The following is a 21,813-nucleotide window of genomic DNA, read 5'->3' as shown; positions in this document are numbered from 1 at the left end:
CATTTATGCATTTAGCAAACACTTTTATTTAAAGTGATTTACAAAAGATAAAACTAAATAAATTCATAATATACAATGGTAGGTTTATTTGACAACTAGATGAAAAGTTCATTCATGGGGAACTGGCTCATCAGCACCATTCGCAAACTTAAATGTCTTTCTCTTTATTTGACATAAATAAAAGGGAAACTTCTGGCCAGATATAATGTGTATTTGGACACTGAGGTACGGCATCTTTACTAGATTAAATAGCAAGACTTTCTTGATCACCTGTCTTTGCCAGAAAGATCATATTGATTCACCAGCTGTACCAGAACCAGGACAACACAAACCAGTCTGGATTTCTTTTTTATTTTCATCAGAGAGAAGCAGTATAATGATACAGACAATATAACGCCTGTTCTTTCATGGCAAGGTTACTAAGGTAAATAAAAGATAAATAATGAAGCACACTGTGGATGGTGCACTCTTTTAGAAAAGAAAAGGAAAAAGAAATAAAAACCAAAACGGTCACTGGGATGGTACCCTTTTACACATAACTAAATTTCCCCCTAACTGCTGCGAGAATAAAATGTCCACCTGGTATATACATACTGTGTGTTTAAACACCAGACAGTCACCATAAAAGTGTTCAAACTTCACTATCTGCACTTCAAACCCTCCCTCAGATAAGACTCAGTCTCAAATCAGAGCGCTGCATTCAACATCTACTTTACTGCCGGGATCACCTGTGTTCTTTGAGGTAAGACTTCTAGGTGTTTCTCAGAGATGTGCTTGAAGAAGTCATTTTTTTTACTAACTACATAAAATGTGTATGATGTTCACCTATGCTAGTAGAATATCTGAACATGTGACTGGGCTTGTATAAATATATTGACCTGTAGGTTTTTAATAATGTTAAAGATTTAGTTTTTTGACAGCGTCAGTGTTTGTATATAAGCCAGAGTCTCTTTTGTTTTGTGTTTCTGTGATTCTTTGTTGGATGGAAAGGACAGGTGAGGTCTGAAACACTGCTGGCAGTAAGTGGATATTGGAGAAATCAACATGGCAGCTGTTGTTTGGTGTCCTCTGAAGGGGTGCTGCTCTAACATGTAGGCGTACAGCAGGGGTAGGCAAGGTCGGTCCTGGATTGCCGCTGTCCTGTAGAGTTTAACTCCAGCCCTCATCAAACACACCTGAACAAGCTAATGAAGGTCTTCAGAATGACTAGGCCTACAGGCAGGAGAGGCTTTTTTCTAATCTCTGCAAGACATCGGCACTCCAGGACCGACGCTGCCTACCCCTGGCCTACAAGCAAGGCGTTCACAAATCTTTACAGGGCTCGGGACAAAATACTTAGCCCACTTGGGCCCAATGAGTAAGCTATCCCATATAGATGACCTTGGTGGTCCTCAGCAAAATCCTTGACTTACAGTAAAAGACAAATTATGAATGGAAAAGATTTCTTTACTCTAGAACATGTAATCAGACCTCCAAAGAGTATATATATATATGTATGTATCTATATCAAACTCTTTGTATATGTATATATATATATGTGTGTATATATATATATGTATATATATATATATATATATGTGTGTGTGTGTGTGTGTGTGTGTGTATATATGTGTATATATATATGTGTGTGTGTGTGTGTGTGTGTGTGTGTGTGTATATATGTGTATATATATGTGTGTGTGTGTGTGTGTGTGTGTGTGTATATATGTGTATATATATGTGTGTGTGTGTGTGTGTGTGTGTATATATGTGTATATATATGTGTGTGTGTGTGTGTATATATATATGTGTGTGAGTGTGTATATATATGTATACACACACACACACACACACACATATATATATATATTATTATTATTATTATTATTATTATTATTATTATTATTGATTTATAACTGGTTTGTTATCATTTATCTGGCCTCAATACAGAATTGGGTCATTTCTGGTGTGTAAGACACCACTCATAGTCTTGACATATTAGGTTAAAAAAGTTCATTATGGGGGTTACATATTCACACATTGATTTTCAAAGGTCTATCAATTGCAAAAGTCTTTATTTACTTAACATTTATTTATTAAATGAAATATAAACCCTGTGGAATTCCAGATTTCTAAGAGAAACAAATAAAATGAGGGGTTTTGTATGTTTTTTTGCATTAAGATGCGTTTCAACAAAGTACTGTACAATATAAATTTAAATGTTATAAATGTTTTAGGTATAAAATACTATAATATCAAGCTCTTGCCTGTCCATTTCACTATGAATTCCAATATTATATGCATCTTAATGATTATAGACAAATTAAATGTAATCACCAAATATAATCTTTTTTTTTTTTTTTTTTTTTTCCTAACAGAGTTGCTTCTGAATTGTGAATTTCTTCATTGCAGTGGGGATGGATGACTCAAGTTTAGTATTTACGTATGTATACCTACTTTCAATACTCTTTTATAAAACTGAACACACATAAGATCTGATCCAAAACCATACTATACTAATGTTATTTTATGTGTGTGTGTGTGTGTGTGTGTGTGAGTGTTTATATATAAATAATACACGCACACACACACACACACATATGTATGCAGCATATATACACACAATAATGTACAATTAGTATAATATATACTGGATTATTTTAACCTCATGTTCAATTACAATATACAATCTAGTATAAAAGCTTATTTAAATTGCATTTTTCCATTGTTCAATAGTTGGTTTATGTTCTTTATCATCACTAACAACTCACACTCATGCTGTATTTTAACACCGCTCAATCTTTGCTGTTTCAGGATCATTGCACCTATTGGTATCCTTATTTTTTTTGACGGTCTTCTTTGTTGGCTGCTGTACAATATTCCAGCGAGTCTGTAAGAAGCGAGATGAGCATGTGCAGACTCAAGTTCAAGCCGTGGATCCGCCCTCTGTTTACGTCATTCCGATCTCTATGTCCGAAGATGAGCTGCACAGACCACCGCGCTACAGCATTGTACAGTTCTACGAGCCGCCTCCTGCTTATCACGAGGTAACCCTGGACATATTGTGCCGTACACTGTAAAACAATTCAGTGACTTTGTTAACATCACAAGAATAACTTGAATAGTTTACCCAAAAATTAAATGTCTGTCATAATTTACTCAAATTGTTCCAAACCCGTATGAGTATCATTCTTCTGTTGAACTGAAAAAAAAAAAATATAATAATAATAATAATATGTCATAATTCATAAAAAAATCTATGAAAGGCAGTGGACACCAGAAACTCATACAGGTTTTAAAAACTGAGGGCGAGTAAATGTGAATTTTCGTTTTTTGGTAAGCCCTAGTTTCATAGATTGAGCTGGAAATACCAAATACCAATTGTAGTACGTTCGTAGGAGGAAAGGAAGAGGAAAAGGGGTCGGATGGACTGCTGACAAGTTTTAAATAATAAAACAAAAAGTAATCTTTACAAACACCAATGGTGAGGTTCGCCACCGGTAGCTGTTGTGTGGCCACCTTGGACTCGTGCAAGAACAGGGGGATCAGCCGTACTGGCCATTAGTCATGGGGCCAGCCGCACGCTTCCGCTGACTTTTCAAAAAGTTCAAAAGAGTCCAAAGAGTCCGTCTGCAACAGAAAAGGGAGAGAAAAATCAGGAGAGTGTAACTACGGCCCGCCACACAGGGTAAAGGCCTGCTGACACGGCTCTGTCCACTGGACCGTATATGGCACCTCCTTTTTAGTAAGGTCAGTCAAAGGGCTGGTGAGGTCTGAATAATTAGGAATAAACTAGAGCTGCAACTAATGATTATTTTTTTCTCAAAGCTCAAAGGGGGAAAACCCGTGGAGGGTTGTGGTACCTCTCGAACAGCGAATAACAAGGGCTCTAGCCACTTATCCCAATTCTTGGCGTCTTCTTGAACGAATGGCGGGATCATGGATTTAAGCGTGCAATTAAATTGTTCGACCAGGCCGTCGGTCTGCGGGTGATAGACGCTAGTTCGAATTGATGTAATGCACAATAATCCGTACAGTTTGCGTAGCGTACGTGACATAAACACCGTGCCCTGTTCGGTGAGGATCTCTTTCGGGACCCCCACCCGGGAGATTAGATGAAACAGGGCGTCCACAACACTTTTAGCGGAAATGTTGCCGAGGGCCACTGCTTCAGCATATCATGTTGCATAGTCAACTATGACCAAAGCAAAGCGATGTCCCTGTGCAGATCACTCTAATGGCCCGACGAGGTCCATACCAATTCTCTCGAAGGGGACCTGCATTAAGGGAAGGGGGCACAAAGGCGCTTTTGGGGCGGCCGGTGGACTCACAAACTGACATTCCGGACCAGATGCGCACCACCTGCGCACTTTGTCGTGAATGTCCAGCGAAAAGAAATGGGTCATGAGGCGATTCAGTGTTGCTGCCTGTCCCAAATGGCCTGCAATAGGATTAGAATGAGCCGCATTGAAAAGCATTTCCCGGTGGCACTTCGGAATCAACAACTGGGTTGTATTTACTTTTGTCTGAGTGTCTTGGGTCACTCGATACAAGCGATCTCTTAAAATGGCAAAATACGGATAGGTGAGGGGGTGGGCAGGTTGGACAGGCTGGCCATCGATGGAGCGGACCTACTGGAAAGAATGTTTTAATGTCCTGAGACTGCTCCGGAGGAAAGTCATCATGCTCCAAGAGAATAAGTCTCCCCATTTCTCTCGGTTCCCTGAAGCAGAACACAGCTGTCCTAGCTCGGTTTCTCCCACCTGCACCCACGCGGCCCCTTTCCGTGCCTTATTTTCCCAAGATGCATCCGCACATAATGACCCCAATAAAACTGTAAACGCAGGCCAATTTGTTCCCAAAATTATCGGATGCCGGAGGTGGGGACTAACCGCTACATCTACACTATGCTTTTGACCCCTGAACTGAATAATAATCAGGACAACTGGATACTCCAACACATCCCCGTGTATGCACCACACCTTAACCATGCGGCTTGTATCCAATGACCCCGGTTGAATCAGGCTTTGATGAATTAAGGTTTGGTTACATCCTGAATCCACCAAGGCCTGACCGGGGGTGGCCTGTGGGACATCCGGGACCCGGATCATCATACTCAACCTCCATCACTGGACACCTGTCCACAAAATGCTCTGCGCCCCAGCAAAATGCTCCCCGTCCCCGGGCGGGACACGAGGAGGGCCGGGTGGACGGGACCTAGGGAGAGGGACAGGTCGAGACAGAGAAGGAGAGGGGACAGAGGGGGAGAGAGAGACTGAGGTTGTGGGTTCGCCGACCCCTAGGCACACCACCATGTGGTCCTCCGCTAGATGGATGGCCGAGTCCAGTGACCTGGGACGGTGGTACTGGACCCACTCGGCTGTTTTATTCATAATCCGAGCGATGAACTGCTCCAGCACCATGAGGTCGATGATGTGTTCCACGTCACTTCCCTTGGACAGTAGCCACTTGCGGCAGGAGTCCCGGAGTTGCTGGGCCATCGCGAAGGGCCGACCGGATTCCCCCAGGTCTAGTGAACGGAACCGCTGGCGATGCAGCTCGGGTCCGGCCGACCCGCTGAATGATGGCCCTCTTCAGGTTGTCGAAGACCAGGAGGTTCGCCACCGGTAGCTGTTGTGCGGCCACCTGGGACTCGCGCAAGAACAGGGGGATCAGCCGTACTGGCCATTGGTCGTGGGGCCAGCCACACACTTCCGCTGACTTTTCAAAAAGTTCTAAGAACATTTCCGGGCCATCCTGCTGTTTCATTTTGTGGAGGGGTAGGTGAATGGGAACCGCGGGCGGTCCCGTGGCCTCGGCGTGAACCTCCCGGTTGATCCAGCTCCGGAACCTCTCGTTAGGGGTGAGATGATGTCCACAAATGGCATGGAGGATGGGTTGTGCATGGCGGCGGCACTCCTTCTTCCTTTCCCGGGTTTCGGCACCAGTGTAGTACGTTTGTAGGAGGAAAGGAAGAGGACAAGGGGTCGGATGGACTGCTGACATGTTTTTAATAATAAACAAAAATGTATCTTTACAAAAACAAATGGTAAATTTTATTCTGACACTAGTGCACACACTATCGCCAAATGCTTCCGGGTTACTCCTTCCGGTTCCAGTCAGCAGTCCGTCTCTCTCTTGACAGCTTCTGTCTCTCCTGCTGTTTTATACGCTCTCCACGCCAATTACTGAAACAAGAAACAGGTGTTGATCGTTTCCGCCCAAACCACTCACCTACCGTTCGTCTCCTGATTCTCTCTCCCGCTGCCCGACTTCGCTAAACCACGCCCCCCCCCCCCCCCCCCCGCCACACCAATGTCTAAAAATCAAACAGAAAAGACATTTGTATTTGAATAGCTACATATATTTGTGGATAAATATCTCACTGGCCACTTTATTAGGTTCACTTTGCTAGTACAGGGTTGGACCCCTTTGCCTTCAGAACTGCTTTAATTCTTTGTGGCATAGATTCAAAAAGGTGTTGGAAACATTGCTCAGAGATTTTGGTTCATATTGACATGATTGCATCACGCAGTTGCTGCAGATTTGTCGGCTGCACATCCATGATGTGAATCTCCCATTCCACCACATCCCAAAGCTGCTCTATTGAATTGAGTTCTGGTGACTGTGGAGGCCATTTGAGGAAAGTGAACTCATTGTCATGTTTTCAGCTTTGTGACATGGTACACTATCCTGCTTGAAGTAGCCATCAGAAGATGGGTACACTGTAGTCATAAAGGGGTGGACAAGGTCAGCAACAATACTCAGGAAGGCTGTGGCCCAAACCATCACACCAGCACCAGCAGCCTGAACCGTTGAGACCATTGCTCTGTAAGCCAAATTCTGACCCTACCATCTGAATGTCTCAGCCGAAATCGAGACTCATCAGACCAGGCAACGTTTTTCCAATCTTCTGTTGTTTGGTGAGCCTGTGTGAATTGTAGCCTCCGTTTCCTGTTCTCAGCTGACAGAAGCAGCACCCTGTGTGGTCTTCTGCTGCTGTAGCCCATCTGCTTCAGGGTTGGACGTATTGTGCGTTCAGAGAAGGTATTTTGCATACCTTGGTTGTAACAAGTGTTTTTTTGAGTTACGGTTGCCTTTCTATCATCTATAACCAGTATGCCCATTCTCCTCTGACATCAACAAGGCATTTTCATCCACACAACTGCCGCTCACTGGATATTTTCTCTTTTTAGAGATGACCCTAGAGATGGTTGTGCAAATCCCAGTTGATCAGCAGTTTTTGAAATACTCAGACCAGCCCATCTGGCACCAACAACCATTTCACGTTCAAAGTCACTTAAGTGCCCTTTCTTCCCCATTCTGATGCTCGCTTTGAACTTCAGCAAGTCATTTTACCACATCTAGATGCCTAAATGCATTGAGTTGCAGCCATGTGATTGGCTGATTAGCAGTTTGTGTTACCAAGCAATTAAACAGGTTTACCTAATAAAGTGGCCGGTGAGTGTATATACTTTTTAAGATAAACTTTATATTTTTGTTAAATTCAACTTTTTTGGTCTTATAGTGCACATAGTTTTTTTTCATGGTACCAAAAGTAGTTATTCTTACATACTTTTATAAAATTTAATTTATTCAATTCATAAGGTATATGGGTTCATGGATTGCACAGCTTTAAAGTGTTTAAATACTCAGTATTTCAAAGTGTATTGGAAATGATGATTAATTCCTGTTTCCTCAGTTGAATCTGAAGCCCGAGGCCTGTCCTGTGGAAGCCCCTCCAGCATATTCTGAATCCATCTCTCCTTCACCCTCACATTCATGATTATGAGCACATCTCAAACACTTGGACTGGCTAAAGGAAAAATAAGAATCATATTCTCATGACTTTTCCAAGGACTACTACTCATGCTATCTATATACATGCAAAGGTTTAAGTGGTGAGAAAGAAAATGTCACAAAGTCACAAAGAAAGACTGTTTTGCACAATGAGCAGCAGAACTTGGTTAAAGGTTTAAAAGTATATGTTTTTGTTTTGTGAATATTTATCAATTGTGTACATGCTATAGCTTAACCTTTTTTCTTAACTTTGTGAAATGTGTTCATTTATAATAAATGTTGTAAATGGTTGACCTGTTATAAATTGTACAGCTGAAACTGTATTATTAAAATAATGTTGTATGAACACTGGCTCTTAATAATAACCTTTGAGAATATTTTATTGGTATTGAGAGATAAGAAACGATGTGTCGTTTAAGCCATCTTTTTTCCTGTCACCCTTCATAGTCATCATGCCTCCTGAGCTGCACCCTCAGGAACCAAAGTTCAGCGCTGTGACATCAGAGGTGAAGCTCCGCCTCCTGCATTACCACTGCCATTGTCCTCACAATCCTACACAGACATAAGCTCATGCATTTATTAAAACTCATAAAATATGAACCATATAGTTAAAACAACACCTTTGGAGAATTCACAGCTTTGGCTATTTATGAGGGTGCATTGACAGTTAAATAAACACACAGTCACATAAGTGCAATTTTATTAGTAAAACACAATGTGTAAAACCCAAAGATCTAAATAAATGCATGCAAACATATAAATACACAAAATAAAATAGAAAAAAGCAACATAACAGCATAGTTTCTATCTACCTCTTCAAACACTGTAATGTCAGCAAAGGTTTTATAATAGCATACCGTCATGTTGCTAAGTCCATATAAGTCCATTCTGTCCATTTATTGATTTATTATTGATTTAATATGAAATATTTGTTTCATTGATGTATTTAGTTGATTCCTTATTGAACATGTACCACCAAATGAAATAATGCAAATTCATTATTTACATGGACTATGTATAATTTAGAAATAATATTTTATAACTTAAAGGGTTCATAAAATGCAATTAAAAATGTAATTTTCTCTTTGGAGTGTTTCAAGCTGTTTGTGAATAGATGAGATCCCTAGCTGCAAAGATTTGCATAACACGGCCCAAAAGTTTACGCAAAGAAAGGAGGAGTAACTTTGATTCTCACTGTTGTCGCACCGCCATGCCATAGAGACACTGTGTGTTACGTTATGAAAGCAAACTACTTTGTTTGGTCTTCCAAAAGAGGACACGACTAGAAATCAGTGGTTAAGTTGGATTTATAACACTGTTCCAGAAGAGCTCAACTCAAATATTCAGATGTGTGCAGCGCATTTTATGAAGGACTGTTTCCTGATCCTGGGAGTGTAGATTACAAAGACCATCTGTTTTGACTCACATTCTGTAAGTATGTTTTCATATTTAAATGATTTGCCAACTCAAACGTGAGTTTGTAGAATAGTGTAAACCACAAGTACCACAGCAGATCAACACTATTAGTCGCTGACAACTAGTGATGTATAATGCTGTGTAGTATAATAAATGATAAGACACTTGTTCTTTGCTTTGTTTTATTTTATATAAGATTTATTTTATATTGTATAACATTAAGATATATTAAAGTGCACATGAACACACACAAAACTCAAGTATATATTATGAAGGAAGGGTTTTTTGCAGACCAATCACTGCGCTTGCAGTCCGCGTAGAAGTGACGTGCCATTAAATTTCTGGAGAACTGCACGTCAGGTTACGGTGAAGGCTACGGTTTAGGATGTGCAGCTATGTGTAGCCTATACGGCGTAGGTTCGACACAGAAGTATAAATCAGCCTTAAGTCATTATAATCTGTAATTCAGGCACGGCACTATCATTTTTTCTCTACCTGTGCTAAGGGGGGCTAGATCAATATGTGGGGTGCTAAGATTATATTGATGACCTCAGAGTTACTTCGTAAAGAAATGGGACTAAACCAGGGCTATTAAAAATGATGATTTGTGCTATCCTAACAGATTTTGCTTCTTCCCATTAAAACCGATGGAAGCATAATTTGGAAGCAAAATACTTTATAAACATGTCCACCTACCCCCTAACCTATCCTTACAATAGGATAAATACAGTGTTGGTAGCATAATCTGATAGGAAGCATTATTTGTTAGAACACAGGGACAAGCATCACAGTATATTAAGAGGCGTAACACTTGAGGTATTCGGCCAATCACACCACACTGAACAGCTGGCCAATCAAAGCACACCTCGCTTTTCAGACCGATGAGCTTTGTAAAAAACGTGTGGAAAATAATGCTTTTTAACCTTAAACCACATAAACACATTGCATTACACCAAATACACAAAACAATGTTCTTTTTAGCAACATCATATGACCCCCTTTAAGAAAATATAGGATGATGATAATCAAACTGCACAAATTCAGAACATTTCAGTTTGTGGCATGCTTTATATTACATGCAAATTTAAAAGGTTTGAGAGTTCTAGAATAGAAAAAACTGTCTTATCAATTTTTACAGTCATCCTCATTTCTCATGCCACATAATCTATAGAAGTGTAAAAGCTTTTAATGTGTCTGTGTTGTAAGTGTAATGGAATGTTTACTGGTACAAAGGTCTACAGAGTACTGTACCTGTGCATCATGTCTTACGTAGACTATTGTTCTTGTGTATCATGGCTTAAGTCAGTGGAGAAAAACCATAAAACACACCCATGTCATCATATCTTGACATGATTAAAATATTCTCAGAAAGGCCACCAATGATCTGCCATCATCCACTTCTACTATATGACCAACTGAACTATAAAATTATAGACATTTCCTGTTTGCTTGTAGTTTACTTTATAAAATACATTTCAGATGAAAACTGAATATATGAATGGAAGACTGTAGGTCCAGTGAGGTAAATTCATGCATGGCCTCTCACTGTTTTTCTCAGAGCGACTGGGTCAATAAAAGTAAATGGCTGAAAATATCTGAAAGGTCAACTTGACACTTTTGCAGAGAATGACTTGCTTTCAGGCTATAAATGATCTTCTCTTAATGAACAGTTTGGTCATTTTAAACATTTCTGCTTTCATACAGTATCTGCATTTCTACAGGTTATCCAAGAAGTTGCCTCTTTACTAGAATACATCCTGTTTCCACCTCCACACGTGTGGGAAGATAAATCAGGTTAGTGATGGGAGTGGCAATAAGAAGTTACATTTATTTTGCATAAGTGAGTTCAAGGAAGAGGGTTAAAGGGTTAGTTCACCCAAAAATTATCATTCTGTCTTCAGTTACTCACAACCTGTATGTGTCTTGCTCTCTTGTTAATATTTAGTTAGTGTTTTATAATATAGTGTTGTAATATAGTGTGTTATATAATATAGCACCCCTGGCAGCAATTAGGCTACAGCCTCAAGTCTTTTAAAGGATGATGCTACAAGCTTGGCACATCTATTTTGGACGGTTTCTCCCATTCTCGTTTGTAAGACCTCTCAAGCTCCATCAGGTTGGATGGGGAGTGTCGGTGCGTGGGTCTTCAGATCTCTCCAGAGTTGTTCAGTCGGGTTCAAGTCTGGGCCACTCTAGGACATTCACCGAGCTGTCCCGTAGCCACTCCTTTTTTTTTTTATCTTGGCTGTGTGCGTAGGGTTGTTGTTCTGTTGGAAGGTGAACTTCCTGCCCAGTCTGAGATTCTGAATCATTATCATTAATGCTATCTCAATATTTTGGTGCACTGAACTTTTTTTTCCACTCTGACAAGTCCCTCAATCCCTGTCGCTGAAAAACAGCCCCACAGCATGAGGCCATTTCCAGGACACTTTACTTTTGGGATGGTACAGGTGATGAGCAGAGCTGGTTTCCTTCAAACGTGATGATTGAAATTGAGGTTTATCAGGGTTCTTTTGGTTTTTTTTTTTTTTTTTCTGCAAATGTAAAATACCAAGTGCGTTGCCACACAAGTTATATGTTTTATTTTGATGACCTATTCAGTCAGTTTATAATCTTCTAATGTAAACTCTGTTATTGTCGTCTCTCCTGCAGTCAGGTTAATAAAACTCAGTTTAATTGCAATTTATATGTTTTTCTTGGTAACATAATAAAATACAGTGCGTCCCCTTGGAATTATAAGGTTCTATCTGACATTTTTGTCAAAATTGAGTTATTCACACATTCTTGTTCTGTGACAATTTATTTAGATTATGTGATGTTTTTTTTTTAAGTTGTGTACATTTTGGGAATTTTTATTGAAAAAACAAAAAGATGTTCTATCTACAGGAGTCTATGGAACACAAAAATTTTAAAGCTCAATATCTCAAAACTACTCAGAACGCAGATAGAACCTTATAATTCCAAGGGGACGTGTTTAATAGAAAATCTTACAGTGAATGAGTAAAAAACAACTATTTATATGTTAAGCTGTATTTGACTCTTCAACCCGTTACCATCTTTAACCCGGTTACCCTAGTCTTAACCCCATCACACCTAGATTTGTATTATTTATTTTTTTAAGTTTATGAAAAAGTAATTTAATGTTTGTTGAACTCAGTCTGAAATGTTCAGAGCAATCACAAGAAAACAGATGAGGTTGCTGTTTTTTTCTTTCAGCCTTCAGTATAGCAAAAGTGTGTGATTTTATGTAACTTTTATATTCATAAATACTGAATTAGTGTGAGGGACATCTGATTTATAGGAAAATGTTGATTTCATTATGATCATCCTCAGAGAACTCCCATAGTGCCCTCTGCTGGTGAAAGCGGAACAATTATGTGAACTGATCTGAATTTAAGATGATAAATACGTTCATATCTTTATGTTTCCCTTTCGCAGACAGAAAAACAATATATCATAGGACTTATATTTAGGACTTAATTTCACATTTGCTTTTAAATATAATGCTTATTCAAAAATCGGTGTATAATATACTTTCCATATTTTTTCTTACTTTGTTAAATTAATTCAATTAATGGTTAATTAACACATTATTTCTCCAAACATTTTATTTCAGAAATCAGGCAATTTACAGATTGTTCTTCTAATCATTCATCGATTTTGCACATGAAACATGACTACTACTGTATATACAGTATCTGTCTCTAGCTTAGTCCATTATCTGATATGTAAAAAAACCTAATATCAAAACTTAAATCCTAACACCGCACACACAGATAATAAATGATAAAAAAAACTAATAAATAAACAATAGCTGCCAATATTCAAGCCAAATATCATTGACATGAATTATAATCAGTGAAAATAAACAGAAGAATACTGAAGAATGATCATTCGTAATAAAAAAGTAGAGAGGGTTTGTCCGTAAGAAAAATATATTTTCATCCAATAAGCATATACAGCATTAGAATAAATTGCTGTGAATTAGAGCAGATACACAGATTACATGCAGTCACAATATTTTACACTGAGAGCATATTCATACATATTGATATAAAGGTGTTAATGCCATGCTATAGCACTGTTCTTCCCTTCAATTCACAGGTTTGTGTCCAATTTAAATGTAAAAATGAGGTTTGGTCCTTTTTCGAATCAATAAATAAATAGGTATATACTGTTACTAACATATCTAAATATATAAATATAGTTCACAATGTTGGTGATCTGCAAAAAGATCCATCTGAAATGAATTATATGCTGCATTCAGTGACCTTCTGCACAGTTTATTGTGTGCAAATATTATCTGCCTGCTTTTTCTGTTTGCTTTCAGTCTGTATATGATCACATTTCCATATATTCCTGTGCTAAATTCAGAAATAATGGTGCTGTAATATGGATGTATATGAAAAAAAAACTGTACAAAAGTCATGTGCCTGACACAACAACAGGAGCTGAGCAAAATAGAGCCTTATGATAAAAATATAATTCAGAGATGAAACACTGTCCAAACAAACACCTACCACAAACAGAATTGATGTAGACCTGTACTAAACTGTGGGCTTGAAATCAAAATTATGTTTTAAAAACGTAACTTGTTAAAATACTTGAGAGGCAAATCTGCATAAGATGTGTTTTTAGAGAATACATACTGTCATTCAAAAGTTTGGGGTCGATTCAGATTTGTTTTCTTATGCATGATGGCTACATTTATTTGATAAACAATACAGCAAAGCAGTAGAAGTAGCAGTTGTGTAATATTATTACAATTTCATTTGTTTTTAAGTTTTTCTTTTAACATGTAATTTACTCCAGTGATATTAAAGCTGAATTCAGCATCATTCCTCCAGTCTTCAGTGTCTGCTCAGGAAACATATCTTATATTGTCAGTTGTGCTGCTTAAATGTTTTTGTGGAAATCGTGATTCATTTTTTTAGGATATAGAGAGTTCAAAAGTACAGCTTTTATTTTAATAGAAATCTTTTGTGACATATAAATGTCTTTACTGTCAATTTTAATCAATTATTCAAGTATTAATTTATTAAAATAATATTGACCCCAAACTTTTGAAAATATCTTTTTTTGTTTGTTTATTTGATCGTTTGTTTGTTTTAACCCAATAAATCTAACAACCTTTTGAAAAGATTACATTAAAAAAATATATAATACAGTTTTGCTTCTGAAATAAATGTATCTTTTTTTAACTTAATTGTCAAAGGATGTTCAGATATTTGTGTAAAATTAAAGAAAAAATTATTTCACATTTCAAAAAACATCTGAACTGAAACTTGAATGTTTACTGAACAAAAAGATGAGACTGTAGTTCAATTCTGACACGAGTTATCTATAACCTGTTTTTGTAGGGTAGATGGTGATTTCACACACACACACACACACACACACACGCACACACACACACACACACACACACACACACACACACACACACACACTCATGTAAGCTCTCTGATCAGTGAACACCCCTGGCATGAGGTTAACACTGGTATAAAGTGTCACATGAATCATCCACTAGTTGCTGTAGTGAGCTCTAAAACACCCACCCAACTGGAACCCACTGCTGAGCTCCCTTTAACTCCTCTAAGGAGGATTTGAGCTTCCTGTACGCTTGCTCCAAATCGTCATTTACTATGGTGAGGTCGAAGTAGTGTCCGTACACTCTCTGAATCTTGGCGCTCTCATCCACCGTCCTCTTCAGTTCTGCGTCCTGTTGAGATGAGACGGATGAAGATTTTTAGGATGGGCAAAACTTCAGTTTCAAGCAAACCATGTTTAGTATACAGCGACTAAGTGGGATTTAAAGGGATAGTTCACACAATTAAATTCACCCCTTGATTTACTCACCCTCAAGCCTTCCCTAGTTATATATGACTTTATTTTTTCTGATGAATAAAAATTTTTTTTGTATTTAAAAAAAAAATGTCCTGGCACTTCCAAGCTTTGTTATGGAAGTGAACAGGTGTTGAAATTTTGAAGTCCAATAAAGTCTTTCCATCCATCATAAAAATTGCCCCACACAGCTCTAGGGGGTTAATAAAAGCCTCCTGAAGCAGAACGATGTATCTGTGTAATAAAAATATCAATTTTTACAACTGGTTACACTTTATTTTAAGGTGTCCTTGTTACAGGGTTCATCTTCACCAAAGCTCTCGGACTAAATCTAAAATATCTTAAACTGTGTTTCGAAGATAAACGGAGGTCTCACGGGTTTGTAACGACATGAGGGTGAGTCATTAATGACATCATTTTCATTTTTGGGTGAACTAACCCTTTAGGCACTAAGTAACATTAAATGAATACATGTACTTACTATATGGTTAGGGTTATTTGCATGTAATTATGCATAATTTATTGTCATTATAATAGTATGAACATGTAACGTGTAACAAGGACACCTTAGAATAAAGCATTACCGTACAACTTTATAAACCTTAATCTCTAGCCGGCTAGTCTCGCTAAAACCAAGTTTTGTATACAGAAAAGTCTCCTCTTGACTTGAATTGAACTAATATTCATACTCATAATTTGTGATCAGTGTTTTGTTTTGCTCCAAACCTAAAGTATTTAAGATCAAGGACATTTTTTATTATAACTTTGACTGTATTCATCTGAAAGGCCTGGGATGGCTTGAGGGGGAGTAAATCATGGGGTAATTTACATTTTAGGGTGAACTATCCCTTTAAACTTACTGTTCGGTGTTTGGTCACTCCTGCCTCCACCCCAGATCTGTTCATGGCCTTCAGCACCTCAAACTCTGGGGCTTTGATGAACACCACATACGGCAAAAACTCTGATGTCCTGAGGACTTTTAGGGCCTATGGCAAAAACAAATTAAACAAATCAGAATCAAAAAGTGCTTTTCATGAAATACTATAAAACAGCATCTCGTGCTTATGAAATCTCGTAGATGTTGATCTTCTGCTTAGTTAAAGAGACCCTTACCTGTGGGCTGACGTCCAGGATACAGATACGTCCCGCCTCCACGACTTCATGGATGGAGTCATTCTTGGTGCCGTAGAGGTTACCGTCATATTCACCGTGTTCAAGATAGTGGCCAGCTTTAATATCAGCCTCCATCTTACTCCGGGACGTGAAGGCATACATCATGTTCTCTCTGTCTGCTGATTTGGGCTTCCTAGAGGTGTCTGTGGACAGTTATATGACAGCCCAGATGAAATCATTTCTGTTTATCAACAGATTAGCACTAGATTTTAGTTGTGTCCAAAAAATCTCTCATAATAAAGGGAAGAAATATTAGCATCAGGTCTGAGTCTGAACCCCAGAGTAATGAAAACTGTGCCTAATACCCCCAGAGAGGACTCACAGGGGACGGTGGTGCCATAGTGCTGAGGGTCTGACACTAGCAACTTATTCTTCAGACTTCGTCGGCCCACTCCAGCTGCACCAATCAGAACCAGCGTCTTCCGGCGAAAGGGTGGGACTTTTGCCACCTCCTCATAGATCAGTAACTCATGCCTGTCAAAATCTGTCAGGGTTTAAAAAAGAAAGAATGAAAGATCAAAACAGAAAAGACATGCCGTTTCAAAAAGACATGCATTTGAGTAAAAAGAAAACAAACCTGCATTTTTTTGTAGCTAGATACATCATTTTCTTCTTCTTCTTACCAACCATTCCAGTGCAGAGATTGGCTGTCATACAACACAGAGAAATAAATGTTTTATACACAAATATTTACTGCATTACTGAACCTATAACACAGTTTGCATTGCTTTAAGAACATAGACATCGTAAACGTTCATGTTAAATCCACCAGGGGGCAATATGCACAAATCAACCATTCAAATAGGGTAGGGTTAAAAAACAATAAAAAATTATGATGATAATTATGATTATAAAAGTGATGTGCATATTTAAAAAAATTTGACCATTTTACATGTTGCAACTTTCTATTGAATCGGTCAACTCAAACCTGCAGACTAGCTCTGACTTCCAGCAATTAAGTGTCGACTGATCATAAATGTAAATGGGGGGAAACCAGTGCAAATGTCATGTAGATATACTCCGACCTTTAGCTACAAAAAGGGCAAAGAAGAAACAAGTCATCAGAGAAATAATCCATGCAATTTATGCACTACAACATTGTTTATATTAACTACAACTATTAACAAGATTAATAAACAGTTGCTCAACTAACTGTAGAGTCAGAAGAAAATAAACTAACACTGCTGCATTATATTCCAGGTCTTCTGAAGCCATTTGTCTTTGGTGAACGATCGCTGTAAATGATGAAGTGTGTGATTTCTAGTGTACATGCATTGGTGTTAGTTGTATTATTTGATAAACCGTGTAGGCGTCCATATGTTTCAGACGGAAAAAAATAATAATTGTTTGATTGTCACATTTTTGTTTGATGTGGCTTGTTGAACGGAAATCACCCACATCTCCTTCAAACACATTTGTGCAGTTGCACTTTGTCAGTTTTGTTAACTTTGTGTGTCGATGCACATTTAGACCTTGAGATTCCAGCACCGCCACCACTAGACAGTTATGACAACTTTGAAGAGATGCCCCCTCTACCCCCTCCCATTGATTATGACATAACTGCACCAGCCGACTATTTGGATAAAGGTAAGCTCATTTCTGATGACTCGTTCAGGCACAGAATCTGCATTGTGAAAACAACTGCATTGACATCTAAGACAGATCATTTTGTAATCACACATTCAGAACAAGAGATATTAATTATATATCCAGGTAGTGATTTTTTTCATTGTACTTCTCTTTCCTACCAAGTGGTGGCACTGTATAACTACGACACAGGCAAGCCGGGCGACCTGGTGTTTCAAGAGGGCGATATCATCTACCTCACCAGCAGGAATGAGGATGGCTGGTGTGAGGGCTTTCTCAATGGAGTTAAAGGGTTAGTTCGCCCAAAATCTTCGGAACACAGTTTAAGATATTTTAGATTTAGTTCGAGAGCTCTCAGTCCCTCCATTGAAGCTGTGTGTACGGTATACTGTCCATGTCCAGAAAGGTAAGAAAAACATCATCAAAGTCCATGTGACATCAGAGGGTCAGTTAGTATTTTTTGAAGTAATACATTTTGGTCCAAAAAAAGCAAAAACGACGACTTTATTCAGCATTGTCTTCTCTTCCGTGTCTGTGTGAGAAAGAGTTCAAATCAAAGCAGTTTGGATATCCGGTTCGCGAACGAATCATTCAGTTCACCAAATCGAACTGAATCGTTTTTAAATGGTTCACATCTCTAATACCCATTAATCCACAAATGAGTTAAGATGTTAACTTTTTTTAATGTGGCTGACACTCCCTCTAAGTTAAAACAAACCAATATCCTGGAGTAATGCATGCACTCAAACTGCTGTGAAGAGAGAACTGAAGATGAACACCGAGCCGAGCCAGATAACGAACAATAGACTGACTCGTTCACGAGTGAAGAACCGGTTGCATGATGTTCGGATCACCAGTAGTTCTTTCGGACAGTTCGATTCAATAAACCGGTTGACGAAAACAGTTCACCGGTTCTTTTGCACTCGACGTAATGGCGTCATGGGCGATGATTGCCTTTGATTCAAGCCTGTCACGCTGAATCACACATGCGAAGTATCATCAGCTCCTCGGTTCACGAATCGGACACGTCTGAAAGAAACTGTTCTTGACTCGTGAACGAGTCAGTCTTTCGTTCATTATCTGGCTCGGCTCGGTGTTCATCTTCAGTTCTCTCTTCACAGCAGTTCAGTCAGTGTACTGTTTGAGTAAATGCATTACTCCGGGATATTGGTTTGTTTGAACTCCGAGGGAGTGTCAGCCACATTAAAAAAGTTAACATCTTAAGTCATTTGTGGATTAATGCGTATTAGAGATGCGAACCGTTTAAAACGATTCAGTTCGATTTGGTGAACTGAATGATTCGCTCGCGAACCTGATATCCAGACTGCTTTGATTTGAACTCTTTCTCACACAGACACGGAAGAGAAGACAATGCTGAATAAAGTCGTCGTTTTTGCAATTTTGGACCAAAATGTATTTTTGATGCTTCAAAAAATTCCAAAGGACCCTCTGATGTCACATGGACTACTTTGATGATGTTTTTCTTACCTATCTGGACATGGACAGTATACCGTACACACAGCTTCAATGGAGGGACTGAGAGCTCTCGGACTAAATCTAAAATATCTTAAACTGTGTTCCGAAGATAAAAGGAGGTCTTACATGTTTGGAACAGCATAAGGGTGAGTTATTAATGACATAATTTTCATTTTTGGGCGAACTAACCCTTTAAGGGATTTTTTCCTGGCAACTATGTGGAGTCCAGCGCTTAACAGAACGCAAGTGAATGAAGTATAGAGATGGAAGGAACCTTTCATTTCTATTTCTATAGTAAAACGGTGAAGTCCGCTGTATAAATGAAACTGCAGAAATGTTTTTATACTATGTTGACCTTTTAAAACGTTTGAAATGGAATTAACATGCTGGCTTAAACCAGCAGAGATGAGTTTGTGTTTTTAAGTTGACTTTAGTCTTCAATGATGATGATGATGATGATGATCATAATTGATCTCTCAGGACTTTTAAGTTACATTTCATAATGTAAAACATATTAAGTAACATTTTTGTACATTTAGTTGTATATGATATGTTAAGCTCACAAAGTCGTGTTAAATAGTGGATGTTTAGTGGTTAATTCTCTTAGCATATTTTCAAGGTTTATTTGAATAGGCAATTGTGCAAAGTGAACATTGAAGTAATATATAATAATAGATATGTGTAATATATTATAATGCAGTTTCCTAATTAAAAGCCTTTATTACTTATGATAAATTACATTTATTTGATAAAATTTTCCTAAATCCCTTGCAATTAGAGTATTTTCCAGAACATTTTATGCTCCGTTTAATGAATTAAATGTTATGCACGCCACATTGGCCCAATTCAGTCACAATTTCAATATTTTATGATACCAAGTTAGCATTTACAGTCCACAGAATCAATAAACTGTTGATGGTAATGTCTGGGAATGAAGTTGCATTTGTTTTGTCATTTCTAACCATCCACTTTCTTTTCACTTTGTTTATAAGATCATTTGACCTGTTCATTTTAGTTATGCAATTAGCAAACACTTTTATTTAAAGTGATTTACAAAAGATAAAACTAAATAAATTCATAATATACAATGGTAGGTTTATTTGACAACTAGATGAAAAGTTCATTCATGGGGAACTGGCTCATCAGCACCATTCGTAAACTTAAATGTGTTTCTCTTTATTTGACATAAATGAAAGGGAAACTTCTGGCCAGATATAATGTGTATTTGGACACTGAGGTACGGCATCTTTACTAGATTAAATAGCAAGACTTTCTTGATCACCTGTCTTTGCCAGAAAGATCATATTGATTCACCAGCTGTACCAGAACCAGGACAACACAAACCAGCCTGGATTTCTTTTTTATTTTCATCAGAGAGAAGCAGTATAATGATACAGACAATATAACGCCTGTTCTTTCATGGCAAGGTTACTAAGGTAAATAAAAGATAAATAATGAAGCACACTGTGGATGGTGCACTCTTTTAGAAAAGAAAAGGAAAAAGAAATAAAAAACCAAAACGGTCACTGGGATGGTACCCTTTTACACATAACTAAATTTCCCCCTAAGTGCTGCGAGAATAAAATGTCCACCTGGTATATACATACTGTGTGTTTAAACACCAGACAGTCACCATAAAAGTGTTCAAACTTCACTATCTGCACTTCAAACCCTCCCTCAGATAAGACTCAGTCTCAAATCAGAGCGCTGCATTCAACATCTACTTTACTGCCGGGATCACCTGTGTTCTTTGAGGTAAGACTTCTAGGTGTTTCTCAGAGATGTGCTTGAAGAAGTCATTTTTTTTACTAACTACATAAAATGTGTATGATGTTCACCTATGCTAGTAGAATATCTGAACATGTGACTGGGCTTGTATAAATATATTGACCTGTAGGTTTTTAATAATGTTAAAGATTTAGTTTTTCGACAGCGTCAGTGTTTGTATATAAGCCAGAGTCTCTTTTGTTTTGTGTTTCTGTGATTCTTTGTTGGATGGAAAGGACAGGTGAGGTCTGAAACACTGCTGGCAGTAAGTGGATATTGGAGAAATCAACATGGCAGCTGTTGTTTGGTGTCCTCTGAAGGGGTGCTGCTCTAACATGTAGGCGTACAGCAGGGGTAGGCAAGGTCGGTCCTGGATTGCCGCTGTCCTGTAGAGTTTAACTCCAGCCCTCATCAAACACACCTGAACAAGCTAATGAAGGTCTTCAGAATGACTAGGCCTACAGGCAGGAGAGGCTTTTTTCTAATCTCTGCAAGACATCGGCACTCCAGGACCGACCCTGCCTACCCCTGGCCTACAAGCAAGGCGTTCACAAATCTTTACAGGGCTCGGGACAAAATACTTAGCCCACTTGGGCCCAATGAGTAAGCTATCCCATATAGATGACCTTGGTGGTCCTCAGCAAAATCCTTGACTTACGGTAAAAGACCAATTTTGAATGGAAAAGATTTCTTTACTTTAGAACCTGTATCAGACCTCCAAAGAGTTTGAGATATATATATATATATATATATATATATAATTTATTTATA

At 38.4% G+C, this 21,813-nt stretch overlaps 2 protein-coding genes and 1 long non-coding RNA gene across 3 annotated transcripts; 2 read left to right on the top strand and 1 right to left on the bottom strand.

The window, feature by feature from the left end:
• The first annotated feature begins 605 nt into the window (after window positions 1-605).
• LOC113098750 (uncharacterized) lies at window positions 606-8,446 on the top strand. The gene is made up of 4 exons (XR_003289195.1): window positions 606-742; window positions 2,358-2,422; window positions 2,794-3,026; window positions 7,682-8,446. It is a non-coding gene; the product is annotated as an uncharacterized LOC113098750 (long non-coding RNA).
• A 6,008-nt stretch (window positions 8,447-14,454) lies between these two features.
• LOC113098753 (MAGUK p55 subfamily member 2-like) lies at window positions 14,455-16,842 on the bottom strand. The gene is made up of 6 exons (XM_026263788.1): window positions 16,836-16,842; window positions 16,535-16,696; window positions 16,153-16,355; window positions 15,900-16,025; window positions 14,625-14,917; window positions 14,455-14,570 (listed from the first exon to the last, which is right to left on the bottom strand). The coding sequence occupies exons 1-5, from the start codon at window positions 16,840-16,842 to the stop codon at window positions 14,741-14,743; spliced, it is 675 nt and encodes a 224-aa protein (XP_026119573.1). The 3' UTR covers window positions 14,455-14,570; window positions 14,625-14,740.
• A 590-nt stretch (window positions 16,843-17,432) lies between these two features.
• LOC113098749 (abl interactor 2-like) lies at window positions 17,433-20,135 on the top strand. The gene is made up of 3 exons (XM_026263785.1): window positions 17,433-17,799; window positions 17,965-18,091; window positions 19,475-20,135. Exons 1-3 carry the CDS (start codon window positions 17,736-17,738, stop codon window positions 19,509-19,511), a joined length of 228 nt encoding a protein of 75 aa, XP_026119570.1. The 5' UTR covers window positions 17,433-17,735; the 3' UTR covers window positions 19,512-20,135.
• The last annotated feature ends 1,678 nt before the right edge of the window (window positions 20,136-21,813 follow it).

Source organism: Carassius auratus, unplaced genomic scaffold (genome assembly GCF_003368295.1).
Source record: "Carassius auratus strain Wakin unplaced genomic scaffold, ASM336829v1 scaf_tig00216636, whole genome shotgun sequence".
NCBI classification, from domain to species: domain Eukaryota; kingdom Metazoa; phylum Chordata; class Actinopteri; order Cypriniformes; family Cyprinidae; genus Carassius; species Carassius auratus.
Note: the sequence above shows the minus strand (reverse complement) of the source record. Positions and strands in the feature narration are given on the sequence as shown.

Bases quoted from the DNA above. Each gene is read 5' to 3' on its own strand.
- LOC113098753 (XM_026263788.1), bottom strand. The intron at 16,356-16,534 runs GTGAGTCCTCTC...AACTGTCCACAG, and splicing joins CTATGGCACCACCGTCCCCT to ACACCTCTAGGAAGCCCAAA. The intron at 16,026-16,152 runs GTAAGGGTCTCT...TTTTTGCCATAG, and splicing joins TCCTGGACGTCAGCCCACAG to GCCCTAAAAGTCCTCAGGAC.
- LOC113098749 (XM_026263785.1), top strand. From the start codon at position 17,736: ATGCCCCCTCTACCCCCTCCCATTGATTATGACATAACTGCACCAGCC. The intron at 17,800-17,964 runs GTAAGCTCATTT...TTTCCTACCAAG, and splicing joins AGCCGACTATTTGGATAAAG to TGGTGGCACTGTATAACTAC. The intron at 18,092-19,474 runs GTTAGTTCGCCC...ACCCTTTAAGGG, and splicing joins TTTCTCAATGGAGTTAAAGG to ATTTTTTCCTGGCAACTATG.